General features: G+C 39.1%; 1 protein-coding gene across 4 annotated transcripts in view; it reads right to left on the bottom strand.

Moving 5' to 3' along the window:
* ESR1 (estrogen receptor 1) overlaps positions 1-26,556 on the bottom strand; it is a 345,015-nt gene that overhangs the window by 151,107 nt on the left and 167,352 nt on the right. For all 4 annotated transcript variants that reach the window (XM_053914185.1, XM_053914184.2, XM_053914186.2 and 1 more), the window contains one exon: positions 17,965-18,081. In XM_053914185.1, the coding sequence (XP_053770160.1) occupies positions 17,965-18,081 (117 nt within the window). The remainder of the gene's footprint in view (positions 1-17,964; positions 18,082-26,556) is intronic.

Raw genomic sequence — 26,556 nt, 5'->3', positions numbered from 1 at the left:
AAACAATCAAACATAAAGTCATCAAACTCTTTGTTTGCCATTGCCTTAAGGAAACACATTCAAATAAAAGAAGGGGGCATAAGTTATTGTTTCAAAACAATTTGTTTCTTCATCATTTAGAAAGCTTTCATTGTTCGTAAAGTCTTTCTTCCTTAGTTACTCCATTTACCTTCAAGAGGGATGGAACATTCTAATAATGGATAGAAAAATTAACTTTTGCTCTACAGCTTCCTAATGCACCTCCCAAGTAAATCCCACTAACCTTTGAAGCTTCGGTTTTAAGCAAGGAGGGGAAACAGTATGTAGTCCGTGGCTTTCATGGAGGCTTGCCATTTGCAATGGTGGCTGCCTTCCATCATCGATAAACACAGATATAACCAACAAGCACGTTAACGCCCAAGAAATATGTCATTGGATGTTGATATTTCCATCTCATGATAACAATGTTAAATAAGCTCACTCAGCGATATTTCTAAGCTCACCTAACATACAGTTAAGTACCAAGTGGGGAGTAAAATAATTACCAGTTGTGAAACGTAGCAGCTAAATACAATGATAACAATTTACACAACTGCATTGTAAGGTACCTGGTCAAGCTCGCTTTTAAAAGAAAGGAAGAAACACATACAAAGAAAAAGAATTACCATAAAAAAGCTTCCTTAAAAAATGAAAGAAATGAAGGAGACTCTAAACTTATATAAGAATATCAAAGTGGGGTTATTTATTTTATTCACAAATAGTTCATGTACATGGTGGAAAATAGAAAATACAAAGAAAAAAGTAGAGAATAAAAATTATTCATAATTCCCTTACCAGGGCTAACTGCCGATAACCCTCTGTTGCCTATCCTGCCAGAATCATTCATTCACAATTTATTCATGCTCATCTTTATGGCTCAAGGGAAGCCTATAGAAATGTAAATGCTTAAGCAATATTTGTAATCTATATAATACATATTTTTACATAGCATAATTTGTAATGTTTGCAGAGTGTTCTTTTATATATCGTAACATCTAAACCAACTTCCGTTGGATTGATTTTGACAATGTATATCAAAAGCCATAGGACCAATGAATACCTTTTGACCCAGTAATTCAAGTTCTAGGAGTGAATCCTGAATAAATAATTATTGGTTGCAAAGATGTAGCAAGAGAGTCATCCAGAGTCTTGTTTAAGGTTGTGAAAGTCATAACCAGTGGAGATACTGTAGAGGCAGCCGGAGGGATTCGAGGCCGGGGAAACGGTGAGCGTGAGGACTGGCTGCCGACAGGCGCACACAGAGCAACTCGCTCGGGGCTACGGGGTTAGAAGAGGGACACTTTTAAGGTGATTTTACTTCTCTGAAGCATGAGAAAATCTACATTGCACATAGAAAACAAATTAAAACAAAGAATGGCCATTAAAGCAAAGAATGTAAAAAAACAATAATTAAAGAAATTATGGTTGGCCCATACTGGAATGTTATTGTAGCAATGCGCAAAATCATGTTTTGAAGGGCACTTAATGGCATCGGAAAATGTTAAATGAGTAGGCAATGTGATCCCAAATTTGTTAATTTTTAAAAATATATGGTATCTGAAACAATCGAATCATATAATGTTTTAAAAGATACAAGTATGTCTTTCAACTATCAGTAAAATAAGATAACTATGAATAATTTTTTAAATATGCAACGCCTTTTGGAGAAATTTTTAAATATTACTGAAAGTCATATTAAAAGGCCTAAAATAAATGAAGAGTGCTATAATGTTAAGGGGTAGGAAGACTATCATAACAATGCCAATCCTTCCTAAATTAATTTATAAATTCAGTGTCATTAAAAGTTGATTTAAAAATTCCTTTGGAAGCACAAATAGCCATAAATAGTCAAAAAATTGAAGAAGAACAAATTCCCTTTCAAGATGGATTATAAAGTCAAAGTAATTACCAAGTTACAAAAGTGGAAACTGTGGTATTGGTGAGACATGGATCAATAGAGGAAAGGAATGGCACAGAGAACTCAGAATCGAATTCACTCATCTAGAGAAACTTCATGTGTAACAGAAGGAGCTTCACAGACCAATGGGGAAAGGATGCATTATTCACTTAACAACTGTGGGACAGTTTATGCAGACAGAAGCAAATAAAATTATATTCATACCTCATGTCATACACAAAAATCTCTCTTTTTTTGAGTTACTGATTCAGCTGGAATCAGTAATAACATGTAAAAAAGGAAAGCTCTAATACTTTGAAAACAGAACATAAATAAATAACTTCATGGTGTTCAAGCAGGAAAGATTTTCTAAGCAGAACTCAAAGCACAAATGAGCTCTGATAAAGAAAAAGTATGACATTCCACAACTTAAAAATTAAGTTTCTCTGTTAAATAGTTGATATCATAAACAAAGCAAAGACAAGCTACATACTAATCTATTTACAATATATAAAATAAAATTAGAATTCAAAATACATAAAGAACTCTCAAAAACAATAAGAAAAGAAAAACAAATGTTTCGGTACATTTACTTTTGCTGGTATTCTGTTGCTATAGTTATTTGGACATTAAAACTCCATAGTTGTTCTGTGTGTCTCCTTAAGGGATTTTTTTAATCCAGCACATATTTTTTAACTTTTCCCTAGTTCTTTTTCATTAAACATTAAAAATACTTCATGAGTCTTAGATAAAATTCACTACCAATTTATTTTAATGGTAATTATGTATTCTTTATTTCCATTTCAGGATTTTAAACTATTTCTTTCCTAAGTCAAGATTAACCTTAACTAATCCACTGTCTTAAAAACAGTCATCTGTTTATTTTAAAAGTTTATATTTTTAATTTCCTCAATTGACTAAATAAACTCATTGCCATTCTAAGGCAGGATGTAGAGTTGATTGTTTTAGGTTTATTCTCCTTGTTTTACCATCTAGGTAAGAAATTTTTGAAATATCTTCTAGTTCTCAATTTTTTATAATTTTAAAAAGTGTCTAATTTAATCATTTATTTTACTTTCTAACACCAACTTTTTGTTCATGTATTTATCTATTACCTTTTAAATGCCTTACATCTGCCTTCAATCATCTTTTCAGATGTGGGTGTGGGACCCACCAATGGAAATTGATTTAGGTTTTTACTAAAAACTGATTTATGTTCACAGTGAAAATTCGGTCTTAAGCCAGTGCTTTCTGCTCTCAAACAGAAAACTTCGCTTCCCTGTAAGCGATGCTTACAGTGCTCATGGAATCTATTTTTCCTAAAATCCTTATATGCCCCAAATATGGAGAAGTAAACTTCTGGAACAGTTTAACGTGTTACTTTTATCATAGAAGTTTCTCTCTTTCTCCTTTTTTTTTAATGGAAAAGTAGATTCTACTAGTCTAGTCTATCTTTAGGATTACGCCCCAAGTCAAAATCCTTCATTATAGGATTATTTCCTTTATTTATATTTCCTCCTCTCTCTATGAGTATTATTATACCACCCTATTATTTGAAGTTTAAATGTATTTTTTTCTACTGTAAGTTCCACCAGTTCTGACTGAATTATCATGAGCTCTTCGTATAATTTAGGACCAACCAGGTTTTATGCCAAACATTTACGTGTGGTTGTAGCTAGTGTTCATTACATATCCTTCACTGGTGTTCTCAGGGCTTCTAGTATTCTAAGGACATTCTAGGCATAATACTACCTGTCTGTGGTCAGTCCTTACTTCTTTATCTCCTTTCTGTGTTTTAAGGTAGCATCCGTTCACCCCAACCCACCCTCCCACAGATGCTGCTTCATTGCTGTGCTCTGCTGGCTTTCCTCCAGCCAGCTCTGCCTCTTCCTGGTTTAGTACTTTTCAGATGGACCTGCATGCTGGGTTGGAGAATTTTATTTTTGGAATATTCCCATTATTTGGGAAATTTATTTATACTAGTGTTTTTACTGTGTTTATTTTATTTTGTTTTCTTATTTGCCCTTGTAGCAGATGATTCTCTAATTTTTTAACTGGATTTAAACCAAAGAAGTCACCCAGCACTCACCCCCCTACCCTCTCAGTGGGTTAAATTGCAAAATGCACTCAACGAATATATGACAGATACGGATGGGCACTTGTCTGACCCGTGACTACTGTTAAAAGACAGAGACTACGTCTCTTCGGGAGGAAACAGCACAGCCCTGTGAAGTGAATCGACTCCACATGTCCAACATGTAATGTGGGGAAGGGCACAACTAGACTGCGAACTTGAGAAAGTGTAGCACGTTATTTCAAAATCAATTATTATTAATGAAAATGTTTAAAACTTATTTTTAAAAGAAAATTTTTCATGTAAGACATTAAAACCATATTAGAGAGAGAGAGAATGAAAGGTATGTAAATATGTTTAAAAATAGAGCTAATATATATCCATGCAGGAAAGAATAGCTGGAAAATTCATGATGGAACTGCCATACTACAACTAATATTTTATAAGGAATCACATGCAGAGCATAAAGTGCATATTTTTGAACCTCCTACAAAACAGTACCATAAACATGAAAGTACAGGCTAAAGAAAAAAAATGGGAATTATTACTCAACAGTAAAGACAGTAAAGACCTAAAACTCCTCAAAAGAAACATCTATAAAAGTTTCAGCCATCAACAAAATAGTTCATCTTATCTGGGCTACTAAATATTATTAAAATAATTCAATAATAGGAAAACTGTATTTTAACTTAATTTTGGAAATGGCTCTTTCACTCCCTTAAAATGTGCTCTTCTCTGACATAATGTATAGCTTTATTTATGTGTTATGATAGTTGAAGTACTTGGTGTCATTACTTTTCATGCTTAATATTCTATAATAAATACTCCACAGTCCTGTGCGGGGAGAGAGAGAGATGTCATGGTAGTGGTATTACTTTGGTCATGCTTAGTCATGTGACTTGATTAATGGACTTAAGCCAAGGGGATGGCTTAGCTAAACACCAAAATAAACCACATCTTCTCTTTTTTTCTGTTATTAAAATCACAACAGTGACTGTTCACTGTGCTGTGAATAAAACAACATGATGGTTCCCAAAGAAATAAAAAATCTATTCAAATAGACACGAGGTAAACACTTTTAAAATACAAGACTAAGCTATTAGCTTGACTTAAGTCTGTCTGGAACAAAGATAAACTGAGACACCTTAAATGCAGTACCAGGCAGTTGGCTGCGTGCAGGTGGAACAGCGCAGCCAGGCCCAGAGATTTACTGCCGTGGGCACTCTGCCACTCGAGGCCGTGCTGGGGTGGGGCTGGGTGACAGTACTGAGGCCACAGCTACTCGGTGGGTATATCTATGGGTAAGTGACAGGAAAGTCGGCACACAATTAATTCTAGCCATAACAGAAAATGAGCAGTCAGATAAATGACCTAGAAGTCAAATATCAAAACTGTGTGTGGGTGGAGTCATGCCAAAGCTGAGAAACAGAAGTGAGGCAGAGGACAGACTTGAAGGATATGTCTGCCCTTCAAGGGAGCTGGGTCAAGCAGGAGTCCAGAGCCAAGATGGCAGAAGCTGCTCTCCCGGCTGGAATCCACCTCACACCCATGCAGGCAGCTTGTCCTCAAGCTGACGGGGCTCAGAAAGCTTAGTGCCAGGGTTAACATGGAGGCACTCACCGCAGCTCACCTGTCCTTCTGATTAACACGGGGAAAGAGTGCCAGGGTCTGCAGGGGGCAAACGGGATGATTTCCAGGGATCTTAAATGAGTTAAAGAAGCAGGCTTTCAGGAAACAGAAAAACATATTACTAATCAGGTTTTAATAACTAACTTAGGGTTAAAGACGGCATAAAGCAACACGGTATGTTCTGTAGTCGGTGAGTAGATCTGTTCGCTGAAGCCAAAGGTTTCTTAGGAAAGTAGGGAAAAGACCCTTAAAAAAATAAGTGACTCAGATGAGGAAGTTTTAATGCCAGGGTTAACAGGAAGCTGAATTGTAGGTTGCTCAGGCTAGGTACCACACTTTATATATCACTGATTATGCAAATTTAACTAAATACAGAATAACTAATTACCTAATAACTCTGGATTATTTGTGATGGTGATAATAATATAGTGACATTGCACTATATTTGCATTGTATTTGGGAATTAGATTAAGGACATAAGGCAAAAATTGAGTGTACTCTGGTTTTTTAATGTTTTTTATTTTTCAATTATAGTTTGCATGCAATATTATATTAGTTTCAGGTGTACACAGTAATGATTAGACATTTTATAATTTACAAAGTGATTACTCCCATAAACCTTCCCTTTAATACCCATTATAACCAATGTTTATGGAGGACTTACTACAAGCTAAATACAATACTGAAAGCAATACATTAATTCTTATAGAACCTTATTAGGTAGGAGGAATTATTATTACCCTCATTTATTAAATTAAAAAAGAAAAAAGCAGGGATATGGAGAAGTTAAGTATCAAGTATAAGGTCAAACATCTCTAGACAAAGCTAAAATTTGAATCCAGGTGGTCTGATTCCAAAAGCTAAAGACTTAACCTCAATGCTACACTGTGTATGAATAATAATACTTAATATCTGTGTGTCAATGTGTAATGATCAGATTATAACTCATGCCTTTGATTCTTAGAATAGCCTGTGAGGCAGGTGGTGTTTTCACACAGATAAGTTTTCCATGAGATGAGGACCCAGAAAGAGAGAGAAATAAATCTAGGATGGGCAGGACTTGACTTCTCAATAGGACATAGCTTTAGGAGCACTAGCCAGAAGTAGAAACCACAAAGTACAAAGGGCCAGCCAGCAAACTTGAACTTGCTTAACCTCTGGGAGCACTGATACCAGTAAGGTCAAAATGGGTGGGTGAGCTGAGACAGCAGGAATTATTAGGCAACTTCAATCCTAAATCTCTTGAGAGAGTAAAGGGATTTATCCTCTTCTCCACCATTAGGTTGCCTGGACTTTGTGGTCAGTCAGTGACCACGTTTCACCCTGTGCCTCAAACGCCTTCACATAGTATATGCTCAGTAAAAGTTATCTGCAAACGATTTAGGCAAAGAACTTTGGGCCTGGCCTGGCATTTGTTATCTAAAATTTTCTAAATAAAACTGTCAAAAACTTTAATATAAAATAAATATTATAATAAGTAGTCTTTCAAGGCAAATTTTGAAGGTATAATTTTGTATGTTTCTCACTAATTTTTATGTGCTCGGGCAAGCTTAAACTAAACCATATCTTGCCTCCAAGAGTAATCAGACCATTTCTCTATATCTAACTCCACGTTCTACCTTAGGATTTCTCTTGGGGCCGGTATATGTTTTTGTGATTTCTGAAAACTCTGACCACAAGTGCCTTGGCTTACATCTACTGGAGGAGTTTCAAGCAAACATCACCAGGCTGGCTTGTGTGGCATTTGATCAGGAACTTCTCAAAATTCACGCTGTCTTTTCAGCCTCTGCCTTTTCTCTGTTGCGCAATGCCGACACTAGGAAGTTTCACTAGCTCTTGGGATGCACGTCTTAGACATGACTTTGACATTTCTAATAGGAGAAAACAGCTTCGTTATCTTATCAAAGCTTGACCTCAACAAACTTTGAGTTCTTTCTTTTATATGGCTAAATAATTTACGACTATATTAGAGCCATCTGCTCGTACCACTATTGACATCAAGCTCATTGTTGTGACATTCCCCACTCAAAAGAAATTCATTTTCCAAGCTAACAAATGAAGAGAATGGATTTATAGCTTTGTCCATTCCAACAGGATTTTCCAGCTGCTTGCTGCTTTACAGACTCGGCTGGAAATACAAGAATGATAGCTGCTGAGGTGTTTCTCACACACAGAAACTCGTATGTCGTACCTTTAATTTTATATCCGATCTTTCAATAAGTAATCTGAACTTTGACCGTAAAATATAAATGTTAAGATTTGAAAGGTGCTTTTGAGACCACTGTGTCCTAAGCCCCTTTTTTCACGTGAAAACAGAGTTCACAAAGATTAACTGATCTGCCCAAGGGTCCTTAGAAAAGTCAGGCTCATACACCTGACCGCTGGCCAGGCTGCCTTCTACTTGACAAAGTTACCTTTTTAAATACCAGAATAGTCTGAACATTTCGGGGGGAGGAAACAGGCTTTACAACAAATATTGAAATTATTCTCTAAATATAGTGAAAAACTTTGGCCTGAAGGAGAAAATGGTCTTTAAATTATATTAAGCAATATTAAGTAATTAAATATTAAGTAATTCTCTTAAAAATGTCCATCACTATCGCCATATAAATTTATTTTGGTACTTCTGCCGAGCAGCAACTGAGCCAAACGTGTTGATTCATGTTTTTGTTGAGTAAGTTGTATTTTGTGTCCATAGTAATTGTTCCTAAGTCATAATTTTGATCTATGTGATGTTAATATATCATTTGTGCCTGCAGCTGCCTTGCATGATGATCTAAATCACTTAGGTCAGCAAGGGAGTACAGTACAATGAAAAGCCCAGGGAACCAACAGTTAGGAGTCTTGGCTTCTTGTCCGAGTGGTTAACTAGCCGTATTAACTTGGACAAGAACAATAAGCTGAAAAACAGAGCAGTGGACTAGGTGACCTTTAAGTTCTTTTCAGCTGCAAATGCCATTTATTATCCTAATCACAATCGTTGAAACAAAAAGTAAATACATGAAAAGTTATGAAGTCTTAGGATCACAGAATTCCAAAGCAGCAATCCATTCATATAATTATTGCCCCCAAAGTTCTGCATTAAGTTCCAGTCCACAGAAAGTTTCCTTATTTCACTTCAAGAACAACCTACTTTTGCAAAGGCAAATTATAGGAACAGGGGAGACCCTTGAAAAACTGTCAGCATTTCTTCCATCACTCAATGTGAGACATGGTCTTTCTTGGAAAGGTAAATGATGACCCCTCTTTTCATCCTTTAAGCACCAAAGTGACGTCCAAGTAAGCAATCAAATTACTTCAGTATAACAAATAAAATCAGTATTATAACTATAACAAATAAAACTAAAAGCATGATCATCAATGTTTGTTGGTTAATTTTGTATGTGTAGTGAACATAAAATAGCCTTACAAATAATTGTGTTTTCATCTGCATTCAAAAAGCCATCGTACACATGGACACACTAAACCTATATCCAAATAACTTGGTGAAATCCAGCACATTTGAAGTCAGGTTATATTTTTCCAGAAGTACTGTCTCACATCACTCCTGGGTTTTTCTGCCTAATTGTGTCCACTCATCAATTATACGAGAGAGGCATGAAAATAAAATACTTATTTGCACTCAGCACTCCAATGCAAGCTGTCAGGAATGCTAGGTAGGGGGATTCCTACACTGAGGGAGGAACAAGAGTAAATGAAGTCATAAGTCCCCTCAAAATCTAAGAATGGACCTGGCAGGTGCAGCTCAGTGGATTGAGTGCCAGCCTGTGAACCAAAGGGTTTCCAGTTTGATTCCCAGTCAAAGCACATGCGAGGGTTGTGAGCCAGGTCCCCAGTAGGGGGCGTGCAAGAGGCAACCACACATTGATGTTTCTCTCCTTCTCTTTCTCCTTCCTTTCCCCTCTCTCTAAAAATAAATAAATAAAATATTTTTAAAAATCTCAGAATCTATGGCATTCTGTTTATTATTTTTATTCTAAAATCTGAAAAGTTAATATTTCTGGTTGTGATAGATTACAAAAATGGCCCAAATTTTTCAACGATTGCCATATAACTCTCACCCATTTGACTTATTTCAGCCCATTGCATATCATCAGGTAACAAAGCAAAGGCTTGAAATGGGCCTGTGATTTGGGACTTGCTCTCTTTTGTGCCTCTGCCATTACCATGGGAACATGCCTGGATTAGTCTGCTGGAGGATGAGAGATGTGTGAAGCAAAACCAAGGCATCCCAGTTGCTCCAGCTGGATGAGCCAGCTGACCTCCAGACACCTGAGGGAGCCCAGCCAATCACAGCAGTCCCCTAGCTGATCTCCCTGGCATGGGTATAATATCCTTATGGCTGTATGCCAGTGAGATTTTGAGTTGAGGCTCTGTTATGCAGTGAAAGCTAACTACTATATAGGCTTAAACTCCCAAGCAGATATTTTCCCTTACTTAGAAAAGCAGGACTCTTGATTCTCAATCTATTCATAGCTCAACACATAAGTGTACTCTCACCTCTGCTCATTCATTCCATTAACTCATGCCACACGTATTGCTGACTGCCTATCACACACAGGCATTGATCTAAGTGCTGGTGATACATCACTGAACAAAACATGCGAACAGGTTTTGTTTGTAACCTCCCATCTGGAGCTTATAGATTAAAACTATAAACATAGGAGATTAAACTATAAACATAATCCGAAAATTAATGATATGATGTGTTAAAGGGTGGAAGTGCAATAGAAAAATAAAGAAGTAGAAAAGGATGGGGCATGAGAGATTGAGAGCGCGGCAGGATGTGTGGATGATGCAAAATGCACTATTAAAAGGGACTGTCAGGTTAAGCCTCATTGGTAAATTGATAATTGGGTTAAATAATTTGAGGGAGGTGAAGGAGTGAAGCCCGCAGATATCTGGGGGAAGGGTATCCCAGGGAGAGGAAATAGGTAGAGTATATGCCCCAATACAGAGGTGTGTCTGACACATAAGAATGCCCACATGGCTAGAATGGAATAAGCAAGAGACAGAGTAATGGGAAAAGAGGTAAAAAAGAAAAATGGAAAGAAGGTAGTTGACATAGGCTCTTATAGTCACTGTAGTGACATTGGCTGAGTGAAATAAGAGGCCATGCAAGGCTTTGAGGAGGGACGTGGTATGATTTTGTTTCTATTTGTAATGTATCTGTAGGGAGAATAGAACATAGGGAAGGAAGAATAAAAACAGCAGATAGGGCTTCAGCAATGAACTGGAAGAAAGATGATCACGATTCAGATCAGAGTGGTAACTATAATGGTGGAGCAAAGTGGTCAGATTCTGGAAATATTTGAAGGTAGAACCACTGTAATTGCTTGAGCGTGAGGTATGGGGAAAAGAGAGGACTCAAAGATAACGCAAATTTTTGTCTCTAAGCAATTCAAAAGATGAAGATATTAGCAAAGATGCAAGTAAAGCCTATTTGAGGGAAAGATAAAGGATCCAGGTTTAAACAAATTGAGTTTGAGATGTTTATAACACATCCAAGTGAGGAAGACAAATGAGCAGTTGCACTAGAGGCCAGGGACTTGGCAGAGGGTTTGGGCTGGCAGTGTGAAACTGAGAGTTGTCAGTGCATAAATGGTATGTGAAGGCATGGGGCCAGACGATATCAACAAGGAGAGAGTATAGACAGAGGACAGAAGAGGTCCCTCGGCCACTTTAACATTAAGAGGTCAGGAAACTCAAACACACAAAGAAAACCTAGAAAGAAGGACTTATGATCCAGGAGGAAAACTAAGAGTGTATTGCCCTGGAAACCAAATAAAGAGCATTATGCTAAGTGAAAAAAACACAGCTGGTGAAGGACAAATACCATATGATCTCACCTATAAGTGGAATCTAATCAACAAAACAAACAAATGAGCAAAATAGAACCAGAAACATGGAAATAAAGGACAGTGACCAGAGGGTAGGTGGGAGGGGGATAATGGGGGAAAGAAGGGGAAGGGTCCTTTAAGGAACACGTATAAGGGACCCACGGACAAATTCAAAGTGGGGGGGGGTAGGACTGAGGGTGGGAGGTGGGGGTGGGTGGGGTGGGGGAAAGTAGTGAGGGAAAAATGGAGACAACTGTACTTGAACAGCAATAAAAAAAGAAAAAACATTAGTGAGGAGAGAATTATCTACTGTGTCAAATGCTGCTAGTCTGTCAGGATGAGGACTGAGAACTGACTGTTGGATTCAGCCACATGGAGGTCATTGGAAACCCTGACAAAAGCAGTTCTGACGGAGTGGCCAGTGGGGCTTCAATCTTTGGATTGAGTTGATCTCATCCTACTCTGCCAAATCTGGAAGAAAGATGCGCATTCTACATTGAGAATCTGAAGGTAGCACGGTTCTTACAAGGAGCGAAGCGTTGGACTGCCTGCCATCATGCTTCAAGGAATGTGTCAGGACTAACTCTGGGTTGTAGAATTTAAAGACAAAAGGAGGTGCGTAGTGACATCACTGAGGTCAAAAAAGATGAGCAGTGAGAAACCAAGATACAGGAACGACATAGGAATCATAGTCATAAAATTCCAAGGAAAGAAGACATTTAGATGTTTATTTTTCTCACATGACTTTTTAAAAACTGAGATAACTAGTTAGTTATTCTCTTCAAAATTTGGTAAAAATAAAATCATTATCCTGGTACACAGGGCCCTCAGCTGCCTAATAGGGATGGAGGCAGGTCATCATCTATGACGGTTAGTGCAGTTGGGTGCCCCCTACTGCGACCTCTGTTGACACCACTTCTAAAGCAGAAATAGAAAGCTCTTCACAGGTTAGCTATGAACCTGGTAGGCTGAATTCCCTTAGCTCCCCAGGTCAACAGACCACTGAGGTCTTGTCACCACCATGTCATCTGGAGGAATAGAGTTAGACGGCTTCTTTACTCTGGAGAACGTGTTTGTGTGCATTAACTCAGTTATATGCCACTCATATGTTGAATCAATTATTTTTCATGTCAAATGTGAGTGATAACATAGAGTAAAGAGGTGTGCAGGAAAGAACTCGGAGTCTCAATTCTAGGATTCGACGCTCAATTCTTCTGCTATGTAGTTCTGAGACTTTGATCAAGTCACCAAATCTTTCGAGACTGTTTTCTTATCTAGAAGATGAAGAGGTTAGATTATATCAGTGGTTTGAGAACTGTTCCTTGGTGCCCTGGGATTCCCAGAAGTGAAGAGACGCTATGCTAAATCAGCTTTTCTCCGTTTCATAGACTGAGAATCTCCTACTGCTCGTGGAAGAAGAGTCTGATTGCTTTAAATGTTGCAAAACATTGTCTTCATTAATCTGTAAGGTCTTACATGTGATTCAGAGCCTTGAGTCAGCATACTTCTTAGTTGCAATGAAAAACGATCACAGGGGGGAATTTTGGGTAAATATGTATAACATTTAAATACCGATAATAGTAAAATAATATGTTAATATGATAAATATGTGGGTTGCTCCTTAAAACAACCAGAATCTTTTTGGTCAAGAGCAACTAGCTTTTCTGCCTGCTAAAAAAAACTTGGACCCAAATGCAGCTATAATTCTCCCAAGAATTAATGTACAATTCCAAGAAAATGATTTACATTTGAGATTTTAGTTCACTGATTTAGTTCTACTGCCATTAAAATTAATAACCAGTTGATAACTTTTGATAAAAGATAATCAACAAAGGATAAAAAGAAACCAAATTTTCTAGATTGGGAGTCATCCCATCAATTAAAAAACTACAGTAATTCATAATGATAAATACTAAACTTAGGTAATAAGGAGATATTTTATTTTCCAATTTTCATGGAGCTTCTGAGTTATTGTGGGCACAACATACCTTTCCCTATCTATATTATTACCATCTTATTTTCTCACTTTAAGTTTAAATTTGTTTAGAATATTTCTCAAAATTAAACTGCAACATTGTCATCAAAATGAAGACTAATCAGTGATTAATACTTTATCCCAATTTCTTCTTAATGTGTCACAGGAAACAACCGGGATGGGAAGCACATGCATCCTATACATCATTGAATCTCTGTGTGCCAGTTTCCTCATCTGAAGAATGAAGGCCTCACCAACAGCACACTTCTGAGCCTGTTGTGGGGAAAGAACCTTCACAAGTTTGTGTAAATCTCTGCTGTCATGAGATGATTAACCCTAACTCTTACTCATCGTGAAACCACACCCAGCACACGACACCAAAAAGACGGGGGAAAGAGCAGCCGTGTCGGAGCAGGTTGTTACCACACACAGAAGAATTAGCTATTTCTACATCGTGCAAGTGTGCTATTTGACTGTGACCAGAATTACTTTTAAGATAGAAAAGATATAACAGCTAACATTTATAAGTGGTGCTTCATAAGTATAAAGTATTTTCACATGCTTTGCATTGTGATCTTCACAATAAACTTGGTAAGTAGAAACTATTTACTTTTATTTTACATCTGAGGATAGCAAAGCTCGTGAAAGTGACCGCGACAGGATTGCTCGGCTAGTCTGAGGAGGAGCCAGTGTTTAGTCCAGGAATTCCAGCTCTGAAGTCTTCCCCTTTCCATCAAACCAAATGGGAATGCCAAATTCCTTGATAAGCAATCCACACGGTGGAAGTCAGTTGGTCTGAGTAATATTCTGGGTTGGACTAACCCCGGGCGTATTTGGCTAAAGCTCTGAACTGCCACTGACCACTGGTCTTCCATTCACAGCTTCATCTTTCAATGCAGTGTCAACTTGCCGTCCTGGTCTGCCATTTCCTATGCCAGCGTCCTCTTTGTACTGTGAGGACACGGGCAGAAGGGACTAGGGTCTCATTCATCCTTGCTTTCCCTGTGACAGCTTGCATATAAAAACCCTAAAAGAATACCCACTTCAATAAATTGAGTTCATTCATTAATTCATGCAAAGAAAAATTCCTGAACACTCGCTTTGTGACTTGCTTTCTGCTAGAATAACACATGGGACGGAGAGAGCCCCTGCCATCACAGAGTGCATGGACAGACACTGAGCAACACAGAATAATAGTGCCGACAGCGCACAAGAAGAGTGGTTTGCTACGAAAGGCAGAACACAAGGAGCTCACCCAGTGTGAGGCAACAGGGAAGGCCTCCCTGAAGAAGAGACGTTTTATCTGCTGTCCAAGGCTGAAGGGGAGGGAGATAGATAAAGAGGAAAAAGAGACTGAGGAAGAGAGACCAGCACGTGCGCTGAATTGGGGAAACGCATCCCCTAAAGCTGACCTGAGCTCCTGCATGTTACTGAGCTACCCAGGCTCAGAACCAAATCTAACAGCGACGTCGAGAAGATCAGAGCACAGTAGGCATCATAACAGGTTAAAATCACGTCTGCAATGAAGTAAGTCAGGCACTCAAATGAACCTTTAAGGTACTTCAATAAATTTTATTCAGTCTTTCTACTAAGTCACGGGTGGGGATGTGGTTCTCTCTCTTTTATGTGAAACTGAACATTTTATTTCATGAGTGGAGAGTCAAAACTCTAATTGGTGTGTAGCCTGGTTGAGAGAGTGGATTCTTATGAAACCAACAGGAAAATGGTATAAAGATTTACTCATTCACAGCTGTTCTTTACAAGTAACTTCAAATTTTACAGCTAGTTATAATTGTATTTCCAGTTGTAAATTAAATCTTGATTCATGTCTTTTCCCATGTTGTAGAAAATACAATAAATTATATTGCCTTGCAGCAAATACTTCATGTACATCATTAAAATGAGATGGTCTCACAGTGTGTAGTTTTAGAACTTTAAGGCTTGGCATAAAACTTATACAAGTATATAAACTGCCAGAAAGATACATGTTTCCATTGAATGTAGACAGCTACCGAACCACTGAGGAACCTTTATGGGATATTATTATGTACTGCATGATGTCCTCTGCCCCCAAAATTCACGTGGAGGCATGTGGATGCCCTACCACCAGTACTTGAGAATGTGACTGTGCGTGGACATAGGATCTTTAAAGAAGTAATAATGATTAAATGAGGTTATAAGGGTGGTGCCATAATCCAATATGACGGGTGTCCTCATAAGAGAAAAAAACACCAGGGGTGGGTGAGCACAGAGAAAAGGCCAAGGGAGGGCACAGCAAGGAGGCAGCCACTGAAAATTCACCAGAAACTGAATTTTCCGGCACCTTAATCTTGGACTTTAGCTTCCAGAACTGCGAGAAAATTAGTTTCTGTTGTTTAAGCTGCCCCGTTTACAGACTTTGTTATAACAGACCAAGCAAACTGATACAGATATATATTTTACAATTATAAATGTACATGTGCAATTAAATACCTAGACATGCAGACTGGTTATGTGTGGTTAGATTATCTAGAGTCCTATTTGAAAACAGTAGAAAGATTTTTATGTCATTGCATAATTAAAATTTTTGTTAGATTAAAAATGAGCATGCATAATTTATATTTATGCAGCTAGACTGTATCTGGATATTAATTAGGAAAAACAGAATTGTTTTTATGAAGTGGGGCTGATGTATAAGTTCCCTAAAAGAAAAAAAATGCTTCAGACATGTTCACAAATCGATCCATCTTTCAGAGAGAATGGAACAGCCTGGGCTTAACCTACCCACAATCACTTAAACTTGGACCCTGCTGTTTCAGAACAAACTTTTTACATGGAGCTGTTATCTTCCTGTCACGGTCAAGTTACCTTAAAAAGCTTTTTGTGAGTTTAATTAAGCCTAACTAATTATCCAACAGCACAATGAAAGATGAAATCCTTAAATATTTAATCCACTTATGACTCAACGTGTCATTTTCCGAACGTGGCGGTTAAATTCTTAGAATTACCTTGTAAATTAAAGCTGCTCTTTCAGACATTCAAGACATGTAGTCACAACTTACCCAATGCGTGAATTCAACATTTCATCTATTCTTCAGAAAATGTATTCCAAATACTGTATTCACAGTCTCAGCCTGGCAGGCTTACTGATGACAATGGAACACAAGAATCTTTTGCTTGTAAGCTTCGTAACCATCAGGCATGCTTTCATCCTGATCTCCATTCTGGGTTTTGCCTCTGCTTCCCCATTTGTCCAAGGATTAATGAGTTAAAGGTTAGCTGCCCTGTCTGCATAGTCACTAGAACCACTTTGTTCTCCTTAACTCATCCCAAGCCTTGTCCCTCTCAGGACGCTTTGCCCCACTGCGACCAGCAGGCAGGCCCATCACCGGTCCGCCATCCCCCTTCCCACCTCAGTGTCATCCTGAAACACTAAATGCACTCATGACTTCATTTTTTTAACTTCTTTTTTTAAATTCTCACCCGAGGGCATGCTTGTTGATTTTTTGAGAGAAGGGAAGGGAGGGAGAGAGAAAGGAAGAAAAACATCAGTTGGTTGCCTGGCGCCCACCCCTACCAGGGAGGGAACATGCAACCCAGGCATGTGTCCTGACTGGGAATCAACCCTGCCACCCTTCGGCCTATGCGACAAAGCTCCAACCGACTGAGCCGCACCAGCCAGGGCCCCATGACTTGACTTTAATTACACAGTCCTGTTTGTTCTTTCTCTGTATTTTGAAGGCTATCCAAGACTGGAGGAGGTGTTCTTCAAGACCAGATCCCCAAAATGCTAGACGTGTCAGGCAGCCACACCTAGGAAGCACCTACCCCCAGACCCAGACACTGGATTCCTGTGTAAGAAAACTCGAAGACGCGATGATTGTGAGAGGACAGAAAGCCACGTGTACACAACACTCACAGCCACAGGGACACAAGCACACAGCACAGACCCTTGGAGCCTTGAGGTTTGTCAGGGCTCAGAGCTCATTTCATAGCTCCCAACGCTGACAGGGCGGGAGTTGCTCATGGACGGAACTTCTAAAGGAAATAGCTGCCTTTAGACTGAAATGCAAATTCCCTAAGGGATGTTAAGAGATTGAAAGAGATTTACACTGTAAATTAGTTATTTAACTCTCACCTTTACAAGTCTCAGTGTAGGGAAAGTTTATTCTCAGATACCATTTTCTAGCATTAGCAATATAAACAGTAACTGAAGAGTATTTCCAGAATAACTACTGAGTAATCTTTCTAGACACTTTCCTTCCACAACCACATTCCACACCCCTTTGATTTCAAACATAAGTATGTACATTTAAACTATAAAACGCAAGATGGCATGTTAGAATTTCCAGTTCCAGCCACTTCCTATTTTTAAATAAACTGTATTATTATAAAAATACTTTTGTTGCAAAGAGAAACATAAGAAGAGGAAAAAAACTAATCAGGAGAGCAAACACTAGACTCCCACAGTTATTGGAATGGAAGCAGCCGGCACTGGGCGATCTACACGGACACCCGCTGTGGGCGGGCACCCTGTGTCGGAGGTACCTACCACCTTTCATCATGCCCACTTCGTAGCACTTGCGCAGCCGGCAGGCCTGACAGCTCTTCCTCCTGTTTTTATCAATTGTGCACTGGTTGGTAGCCGGACACATGTAGTCATTATGTCCTATTAAAAGCAAGAGGACAGAATTAATATTTTTTCAGGAAACTGAGCCAGTGAGAATGTACGGTTGGCTGTCTATGTTTTCGTATCACTTACTTGGCCTTACTACATTGTTACCTCAGCCCGCCATCCTTTCTTTGTCCTTTTCTAGATGAAAAAAAAAAAATCTCCTAGACTTATTTTCTGCCTCAGCCAAGTGTCTTGGGAGTTCTTTGGGCAAATCACCTTCAGTTCACACAGATTATATTTGGGGGCACAATGTCTTACATACATACACTCACAAGGTTAGGTTCTCTCAGCAGATAAAGCCTTTTTTTTTTTTTTAACCAGGTCACTAGTTAAATTGGTGTCAGGATAAAACTTAGAACTCTCAGAGTTTCAAGGTGGCCTTCTTAAACACAATTTTAAAAAATCTTTAAGTAGGTATTCAAATGCAGCTTAAAAACCTAAATTCAAGCTGGGGTGGTCAGCTGGGCATTGGCAAAGCTCAGTCCTTAAGTTACTAAGTTAGTCCACCACTTACTAGCTGGAAGACACTGAGCAAGCCAGTAACCAGCTCCAGTCCTCACTTCCCCCCTCTTTAACCTGGAGAAAATTATGGTACCCACTACATAACGTCATTCTAAGAGTTAAGTGTGAGAATACACATGTAGGGCTTACCACAGTGTCCCGGATGTGGTGAGCACTCAATAAATACTAGTATTGTCGCCACTATTATTTTATTCGGAATCCTCTTTCTTTTCTCTCTTACTCAAATGTTCCTTTCTTGTGGGCTTTTATCTCATTCAAGTCAGCCTCACAAAACAGATCTCCCCAGACCTCACATCACTCTCGAACTTCCGTCTTGTATCCCGCCCCCTCCTTGGCAACTCAAATCCTCAGAGATGTCCACACTCCAGGGACCCTGTTTCCTCACCTCTCCTGCCAGCTCAACCCATGCCAATCTGTTTTCCAACTTAGTTGCCCCACAATAGTAGCTTCTCTGGTATCAGCAATGACTCTTAGTGCTTAATCCAACAGATAGTTTCAGTCCATATTATACTTTGATATATCAGAAGCATCGGGTACAGGGAATAAGAAGCATAAATAGCAGGTACAAAATAGACAGGAGGAGGTTAAGAATAGTATAGGAAATGAAGAAGCCAAAGAACTTATATGTACAACCCATGGACATGAACTAAGGTGGGGGGGGATGCTGGTGTGAGGGGAGTGCAGGGCGGAGGGGAATAAAGGCGAGAAAAAATGGGACAACTGTAATAGCATAACCAATAAAATATATTTTTTAAAAAGAAGCTCGAAAGATGCCTCCCTTCCTTCAGAAACATGCTTTTCTCTTATCCTTTGGCTTCCACAACACAAATTGCCCGAGTTGCTCTGCCTCCCAGGCTGTGGCTTCCCCACATGGTTCGCAGGTTCACCACCGAGCATTCAGTCAGAGCTCCACAAGGCTCGATGTCAGGCCCTCTTCTCTTCTCACTGTTCCATGTTATCCCGCCAAAGAATCTAGTCCACACCTACGGTTTCCACTGTCATTAAATGCAGATGACTCAAAAGTATATACCCCCCCGTCCAACCTTCTTCTCTGAGCTCCGGATACATATATCTAGTTGCCTACATGAAGTGTCTGCTCTATGATTTAGAAGTCACCTTTATTTCTTTCTCCACCAGAAAAAATCTGGCATATAGCATGCAGAATATTAAACTTCATAAACCAATAAAAACTAGTATGTTTTTATAAAGAAGTCCATTTATATGTCTATATTCTTACACCTCTTGGAGAAATGTCCCGAATGGAGACTAAGGAGATGATTTGTACTATTTTTAAATGTGTTTCCATTCACACACACACACACACACACAAAGAGGGTATATATTCTACCTTCTGATTCAAAGTTTCTATGTAAGTCTCTATTTTCCCATTTACAAAGGGCAGGCAGCAGCACATAGTGAAGTGTTTTAACTATAAAACTCTTTCCTCAACTAGTCAGCAGAGTTACAAACTTGTAACTTTAGTGAGAGACCACACACTCCTCAGATATCCAGGCATGGTTACTGTTTTTAGGATTGTCCTTATTAACAGGGACAAACTGAGATGATAATAAAACCAGAAACAAATTTACCTGGGCAGGTGTAAATTCTAAGCAGAAAGTGTATTCTTCTGACCCTTCAAAGAAACTTTGAGTGTTTGGTTTCCTGTGGTGTTGTATGCAGTACATGTTGATTTATTTCAAAGGTAAAAAAATGAATTTATATTAAGCTTCAGAAGAAAACAGTCAATAATCACTTGAACCAAAAATTACTTTGATTCACTTTCTCTCCCAAAAGGCGGTTATCTTGCAAGCCACGAGATGAGAGAACTAAATTGGGTCAGAGGCCGGCTGGCCAGAGGTTGTTTGGATTGGCCAGCACTAGTAGATGCGTATCTTCACAGAACTGCATGAAATTCCTGAACTAACGTGGTTAACCCATAAAATTCTCCAGGTTTGTGCAACTGAATTCGTTCCTTAACAATAATTAACATAGGTGAACAACAGAATCATGTTCCTAACTCAAACGTTTTCTTACAAAGCTCCCTCCTGAACCACATTGAAATTTAGAATTTATAAACTGGCAACAAGAAAAATTAATAGGTACATATTTGACATATACAATTAAAAACAAATTCTTCTTAACCAAACACCATTAACAACTATGTACAAGTCTTCAACTTCCATCAAAAGAAGGACACAACATTTTTTTTCTTAATGAGTAAAACTTGGTCAAGGTATATTAGTATGTTATTAAAAAATTGATTTAAGTATGTTCAAAGAATCTTCTTTTTAAATTTTATTATTTGGTCTTCTGAAGATAATGCATAAGAAAGTCTTTCAATTCAAGTGGAGTTCGTTTTTTCTGAAGTGGAGTTAATTTTTTGAAAAACCCTCACAACAACGGTATCAATGAAACACAGAGCATGTTTACTGAAGAGACTGAGGAACTCTGGGCGTCTGTGGACAGACTTGCCTGAAAGTTCCTTTAGCACAGGCCTGGATGAAACAGAAAAGCGGGAGCCAAGCTGTGAGGTCCAGGTGAAGTTTTGGAGACATAATCACTGTTGTCTTATCCACTGAAACAATAAATGTAGAAAGCCTTTGGGCCAATGTAGGGCCTGAATACCAGGACCTGGAGAGCAAAGAAAGTGAGTAAAAGATACGCAGGGGACGGGGACATGAAGGGTGGGGAGAGAACACATCCGGGAGCAAGCGCATAGCTGCTGGGACAGCAGCTTTTCCCCACGCCTCTCTGAGATGCTTTCTCTCGACTTTTTCTTCTTACTTTTCCTCTTTCAATAGCAGCTGTTTCTGCATTATTGTTATCCCAGAGAAAAGTCTATATTTGTTAGTTACAAAAATAAGAAATGACCCATTAAGAGATTCAAAAGGAATATAAAGGCAGAAAATTAGAACAAGCAGGTAAGGATGTGGAGGAAAGGGAACCCTCGTGCACGGCTGGCGGCCACTGGGGAAAACAGTGTGGAGGAGCCTCAGGAAGTCAAAAGTGGAACTACCTCATGGCTCAGCAATCCCACTTCCGGGTATTTATCCAGAGGAAATGAAGACAGGATATCAAAGCACTATCTGCATCTCCATGTCCACGGCAGCATTAGTCACAATAGCCAAGGTATGAAAACAACCTAAGTATCCATCAGGGGATGAATGGATAAAGGAGATGGAATATGTTTCAGTCTTAAAAAAAGAAAACTGGGGGGCATTATGCTAAGTGAAATAAGCCAAACAGAGAAAGGCAAATGCTGCATTGTATCACTTATATGTGGTATTTGAAAGAAAAAAAATTAACTTATAGAAACAGAGTAGAAAATTGGCTACAAGGAGCTGGGGGGTGAGGGTGGAGGGAGAAGGGTAGAAGAAATGGGGAAAGGTTGGTAAAAAGGTACAAACTTTCGGTTATAAGATGAGTCGAGTCCGAGGATCTAACGTATAATACGGTGACTATAAATGATAGGACTCTATGTATAAGTGAAATTTGCTGAGAGGAGAACTTAAATGGTCTCACAATAAAGGGTAAGTATATGAGGTTATGGTTGTGTTAACTAATTCAGTGGGGGAGCCTTTCACAATGTATACGTGTATCAAATCATCACGTTGTACACTCTGAGCATTTTAGCTTTACTTGTCAATTATACCCCAGTAAAGCAGAGAAAAATAAAATAAAACAAGCAGCAGCTGAGAGGAAGTTAGCATTATGTATCCTTCCTTTTGTCACATTTTTCCCTCAGTGCACCTGGCAGCCACCTCAGACCAAACCTCTTTACACATCTTCAGCCCCGTGCACCCACTTGCCCAGCCCATCCAGACTTGACCATCTCAGACTCTTCAACACAGATGTGTCTCGAACCCAACTGGCCAGCTTCCTCCCTCATCAGTCTGCCCCTATTTACTGCCCCACCACGAAACCTGATGTGTGGATGTTATTCTAGATTCTAGCTTTTTTCTCACTCAGACCCCAGAGAAACATGCACGCACCAATCAAGTCAGTTATTTTAAAAACCTTTCCCAAGGCAAAACCAATTCCGCTCTGGGTCCACCGTCACTACCCTACCCCATACCGTCTTCCCCTCAGATTATTGCAACAGCCCCCTAAGCCACGCCCTGCCTCCAGCCTTCTCCTGCCAATCATTCCCGCCATGCTGCCAGAGATTTTCTAAAATCACACACCATCATGCCACTATCTCACTGTAATATTCTGATGGTCCAGAAAGCTCTAAGGATAAAATCTAAATGCCTTAAGACAGTTTACAAGCTGTGCTTGTTCAGCCCTTACTGCTTTTTCTAGTCTCCCTGCTCACCCCCATCACCAAAGAACAGGTGTAGCTGGGAATATAGGGGGTCCATTTTATTATTTCACATAGAAAATTAAACTTCTTACAAATGAATGATTAATGACATCAAAGTCTTTGTAAGGGAGGAGGCATGTCTTGACCAAGGGTCTCCTGCACAATGGGCTACATGGACTGTTCGGTGACCGACAACCCAATGCAAAGCGTGCAGCTTGTGGCTTCACGGTTGCAGATCAGGATCCTCAAAATACTTGGTTCAGTCATATTAAGTAAGTCTAAACATCAATTTACCTCAATAGAGCAGTTCTATGATATACGTTTGTAGTGTTCTTTTTTTTTTTTTAACACTTTTTAACTGTGGCGTCAGAAGTTGCGCTTGAACTGTGCTTTCCAACTATTTCTATCCCTAACTGACACATTTCAAAGTGCTCCTCAAGCGTGCAGCTCACAGAAGGAAGCACACAGATTTACTTCATGGCCAACAAAAAAATCAGTATGTATGACATCAACTCTTAGTCTGCGATTTTTTTAAATAAATGAGCTCAATAAGGAGAAACACAGTACCCTGGGGGGAAAATGCATTAAAATGAAGGAGACTTTCCTGAGGTTAGACCAGAAGCCAAGTATGAACACTAGTAAAAGGTTTTGTGCCATTAAGGAATAAACACTTAACATTTCTTAAAGCACATGTGAGCATTTAGCTAACTGTTCCAATTTTTAAGGCATGGAAATAAAAATGAATCTTTAAATTAAAGGCAAATTAACTCTCCAATGTGTAAGTGCTCACAAATCAAATAAGAGCCAATTTTAGCTAATTTATCCAAAGCCTCATTGGAGGTTTCCAACAAAATAATGTTTTCTTTTCAATGTCCTATTCTTTTATACCTGCTTGGCTACTTTTACTGTTTCTTATTAAAGAAACATTAACTAGTGTTTATTAGAATTCAAAGTATCCAGGGAGCTGTATGGAAATAGTTTAAGGTGCCAAATAAGATGTCAAAATCCATATTTCTTTCTACTTCTAAGTATCCATATGTACATGCAGAGTGTGAAATACAGCTTTAAATTTGATATGAAATCACAGGACCCTACACATATTTGGCCAACAGGAATCTGTGACTTTTTAGTTTTATCAGCAAATGGTTATATTTGTCTTTAGGAGTTAAAGTACAGAAAACATGTCAAAACATAGTTTTGAGCCTAAGCAGCGAGAAGATAGTAAGGATGTACTCAGGACTTTTCCAAGCACTGCTCTATAAACTAGTCACTACCCTGCCCTGAATGGGACCTGCCAGCAGACGTTTCTCCTCAGTTGTTCATTTCACGCTGATGCTCAACTCCTGTCTGGGAGGCAACTGCATGAGACAGTCTGCCCAACATTCTCTACTAAGAAAACTGACCCTTTTGAATACAGAGCATCATGTGGCAGGTACTGGGCTATATGAGGGTTATTTCATTTAATCCAGCAACTTAATGAGGAAGGAATTATATTCATCTCAATTTTACAGATCCAAAACTATGATAAAGACTATAAAGCAAGTTAGTGGCAGAGATGGATTTTGAAGCAAGGTCTCCCTCACTCCAGAGGTCAAACTCTTATGGTTTCTAACCATCTTCACACATGGAGGGCCCAACTTGCCCCAAAGGGCAGGATCTTCTTCACTTAGGAACTGTATCTACTTTCCAGAGGCGGTAATTGTCTACAACTAGTTTACCATGGACTATTCTGCTTCTTAAGAAGCTCGTGCATAAGGAAGTAAAAAGTGAGGCATTGATAGAGTCAGTGCTATTGTCTTCTATTTAACATATCTGCAAGATCGATACTGCGTAGGGCCAAACCAATATTGAATTCTTTGGGCAATACATTCTGGCTTAGATCACAGAGATGAAATGAAAGGTCCAAGTCTCTTGGACGTGGTCATACAGAGGGACAGAAGTCTTGCTCTTCCTTGCACACTGAGAAAAATGTGGGCTTCCTGCAGCATTTCCATCTACTCCAACCCCTAACTTATGAGTGATGATTTATCTTGGTCATGAATGCATATTTATTTACTATGGTCAAAGAGGAAAGTGTTATGGGGGTTGCTGGTAAAACTGAAGAACTCACCTAAACATTAATGTTGTTGGGGACCACTAGCAAAAAAGAAAAGGAAGACTGGTTGGGAATTTGTTGTAGAAATAAGAAGTCAAAAGATTTTTTAATGAAAATGGGAATGTATGATTTTCATTACAAAACGAAGGGTGAAACATATTCAAAGTTAAGCCAACAAAAAAATCATACCAAAATATGCACTAGTCCTCTCTGAGTAGCAAAGTAGGCAAGCCAGAGAGAAGATGTGAAGAAACTTGGAACAGCCTTGCCAAATTCTTAGGGCTAGAGGGAGAAGGGAAAGTCAAAGATTCTGGTGGCTTTCGCCAGGGTGTCTTAAAAAATTGTTCTTAATATTAATCAGAAAGAGGATCTGACTGGGGCAGGGGTGGAAAGAAGAGGAGTGGAACAATTTCAAGCATGTTGCATTTGGGATTTCAATAGCACACCAACAAAGCAAGACCCCAACAGGCTACTCTGAAGCTTGCAGTCACGTCAAAATGAAGTTGGAGACCACATGATCCATAAATTCCACTTCTGGGTATATGCCCACAGGAATTACAAGCAGAGACTCCAACAGATATTTGTACACCCACGTTCATAACAGCACTATACACTATAGTCAACAAGTGGCAATGACCCAAGGTCCATTAACAGATAGCTGAAAACATGTGGAACGTACATCGAATGGAATTTTATTCAGCCTTAAAAAGAAATACATTTCTAACATATGCTCAAAGATGGATGAACCTTGAAGATATTATCCTAAGTAAAATAAGCTAGACACAAAAGGACAAATAAGGACAAATACTGTGTGATCTCACTTATACGAAACACCTAGAGTAGTTAAATTCATGGAGACAGAAAGTAGAATAGCAGTTACCAAGAGTTGTGGGGAAGGGGAACTGGGCAAACTATTGTTCAATTCGTACAATTTCCATCGGGGATGGAAAAAAACAAGGTCGGAAAATGGACAGTGGTGATGATGACCCAACGATGTGAATGTACACTTAAAAATGACTAAGACGATAAATTCTGTTATGCCTATTTTGCCACAAGTTTTAAAAAGTGAAGTAGGAAGCAGAGACAGCATCTAGACGAGGCAGGGAGGGAAAAAGAATCCGAGTTGTGCATTTGCAATTGGCCCGTGAAGATTATACCCTGTGTGACCGGGCCGCAGGACTGGCCAGGGCTTGTCCAGGGACCAGGGCCATGCTCGGTGACTTCAGCCCTTTATCTCATCTCAGCATCATAGCTGTGAGTTAGGTTACTGTAATTCCCGTGTTACAGAATCAGACACTGGGACCTCAAGGGACTAATTAATTCGCTCAAGGCTCCTCGGCTAGTAGATGGCAGAGTCAGATGAAATCCCAGGTGCATCTCGTTCTCCACTCCCTGCGTCTCCAGGAACACCAGAGCCGGGTTGGTGAAGTGGAAAGAATGCCTACATATTGTAATACTTGGAAGTATCATGAAAATGCATTTCCTTAGTGTAATTACTATATCATATCGGTGGGAAGGCATTTCAGAAGCAGCAATAAAAGTATTTCCA

The sequence above is a fragment of the Desmodus rotundus genome, chromosome 11 (assembly GCF_022682495.2).
Source record: "Desmodus rotundus isolate HL8 chromosome 11, HLdesRot8A.1, whole genome shotgun sequence".
Lineage (NCBI taxonomy): Eukaryota > Metazoa > Chordata > Mammalia > Chiroptera > Phyllostomidae > Desmodus > Desmodus rotundus.
The sequence above is the reverse complement of the archived record's forward strand: the minus strand, read 5'-3'. Positions and strand labels throughout refer to the sequence as shown.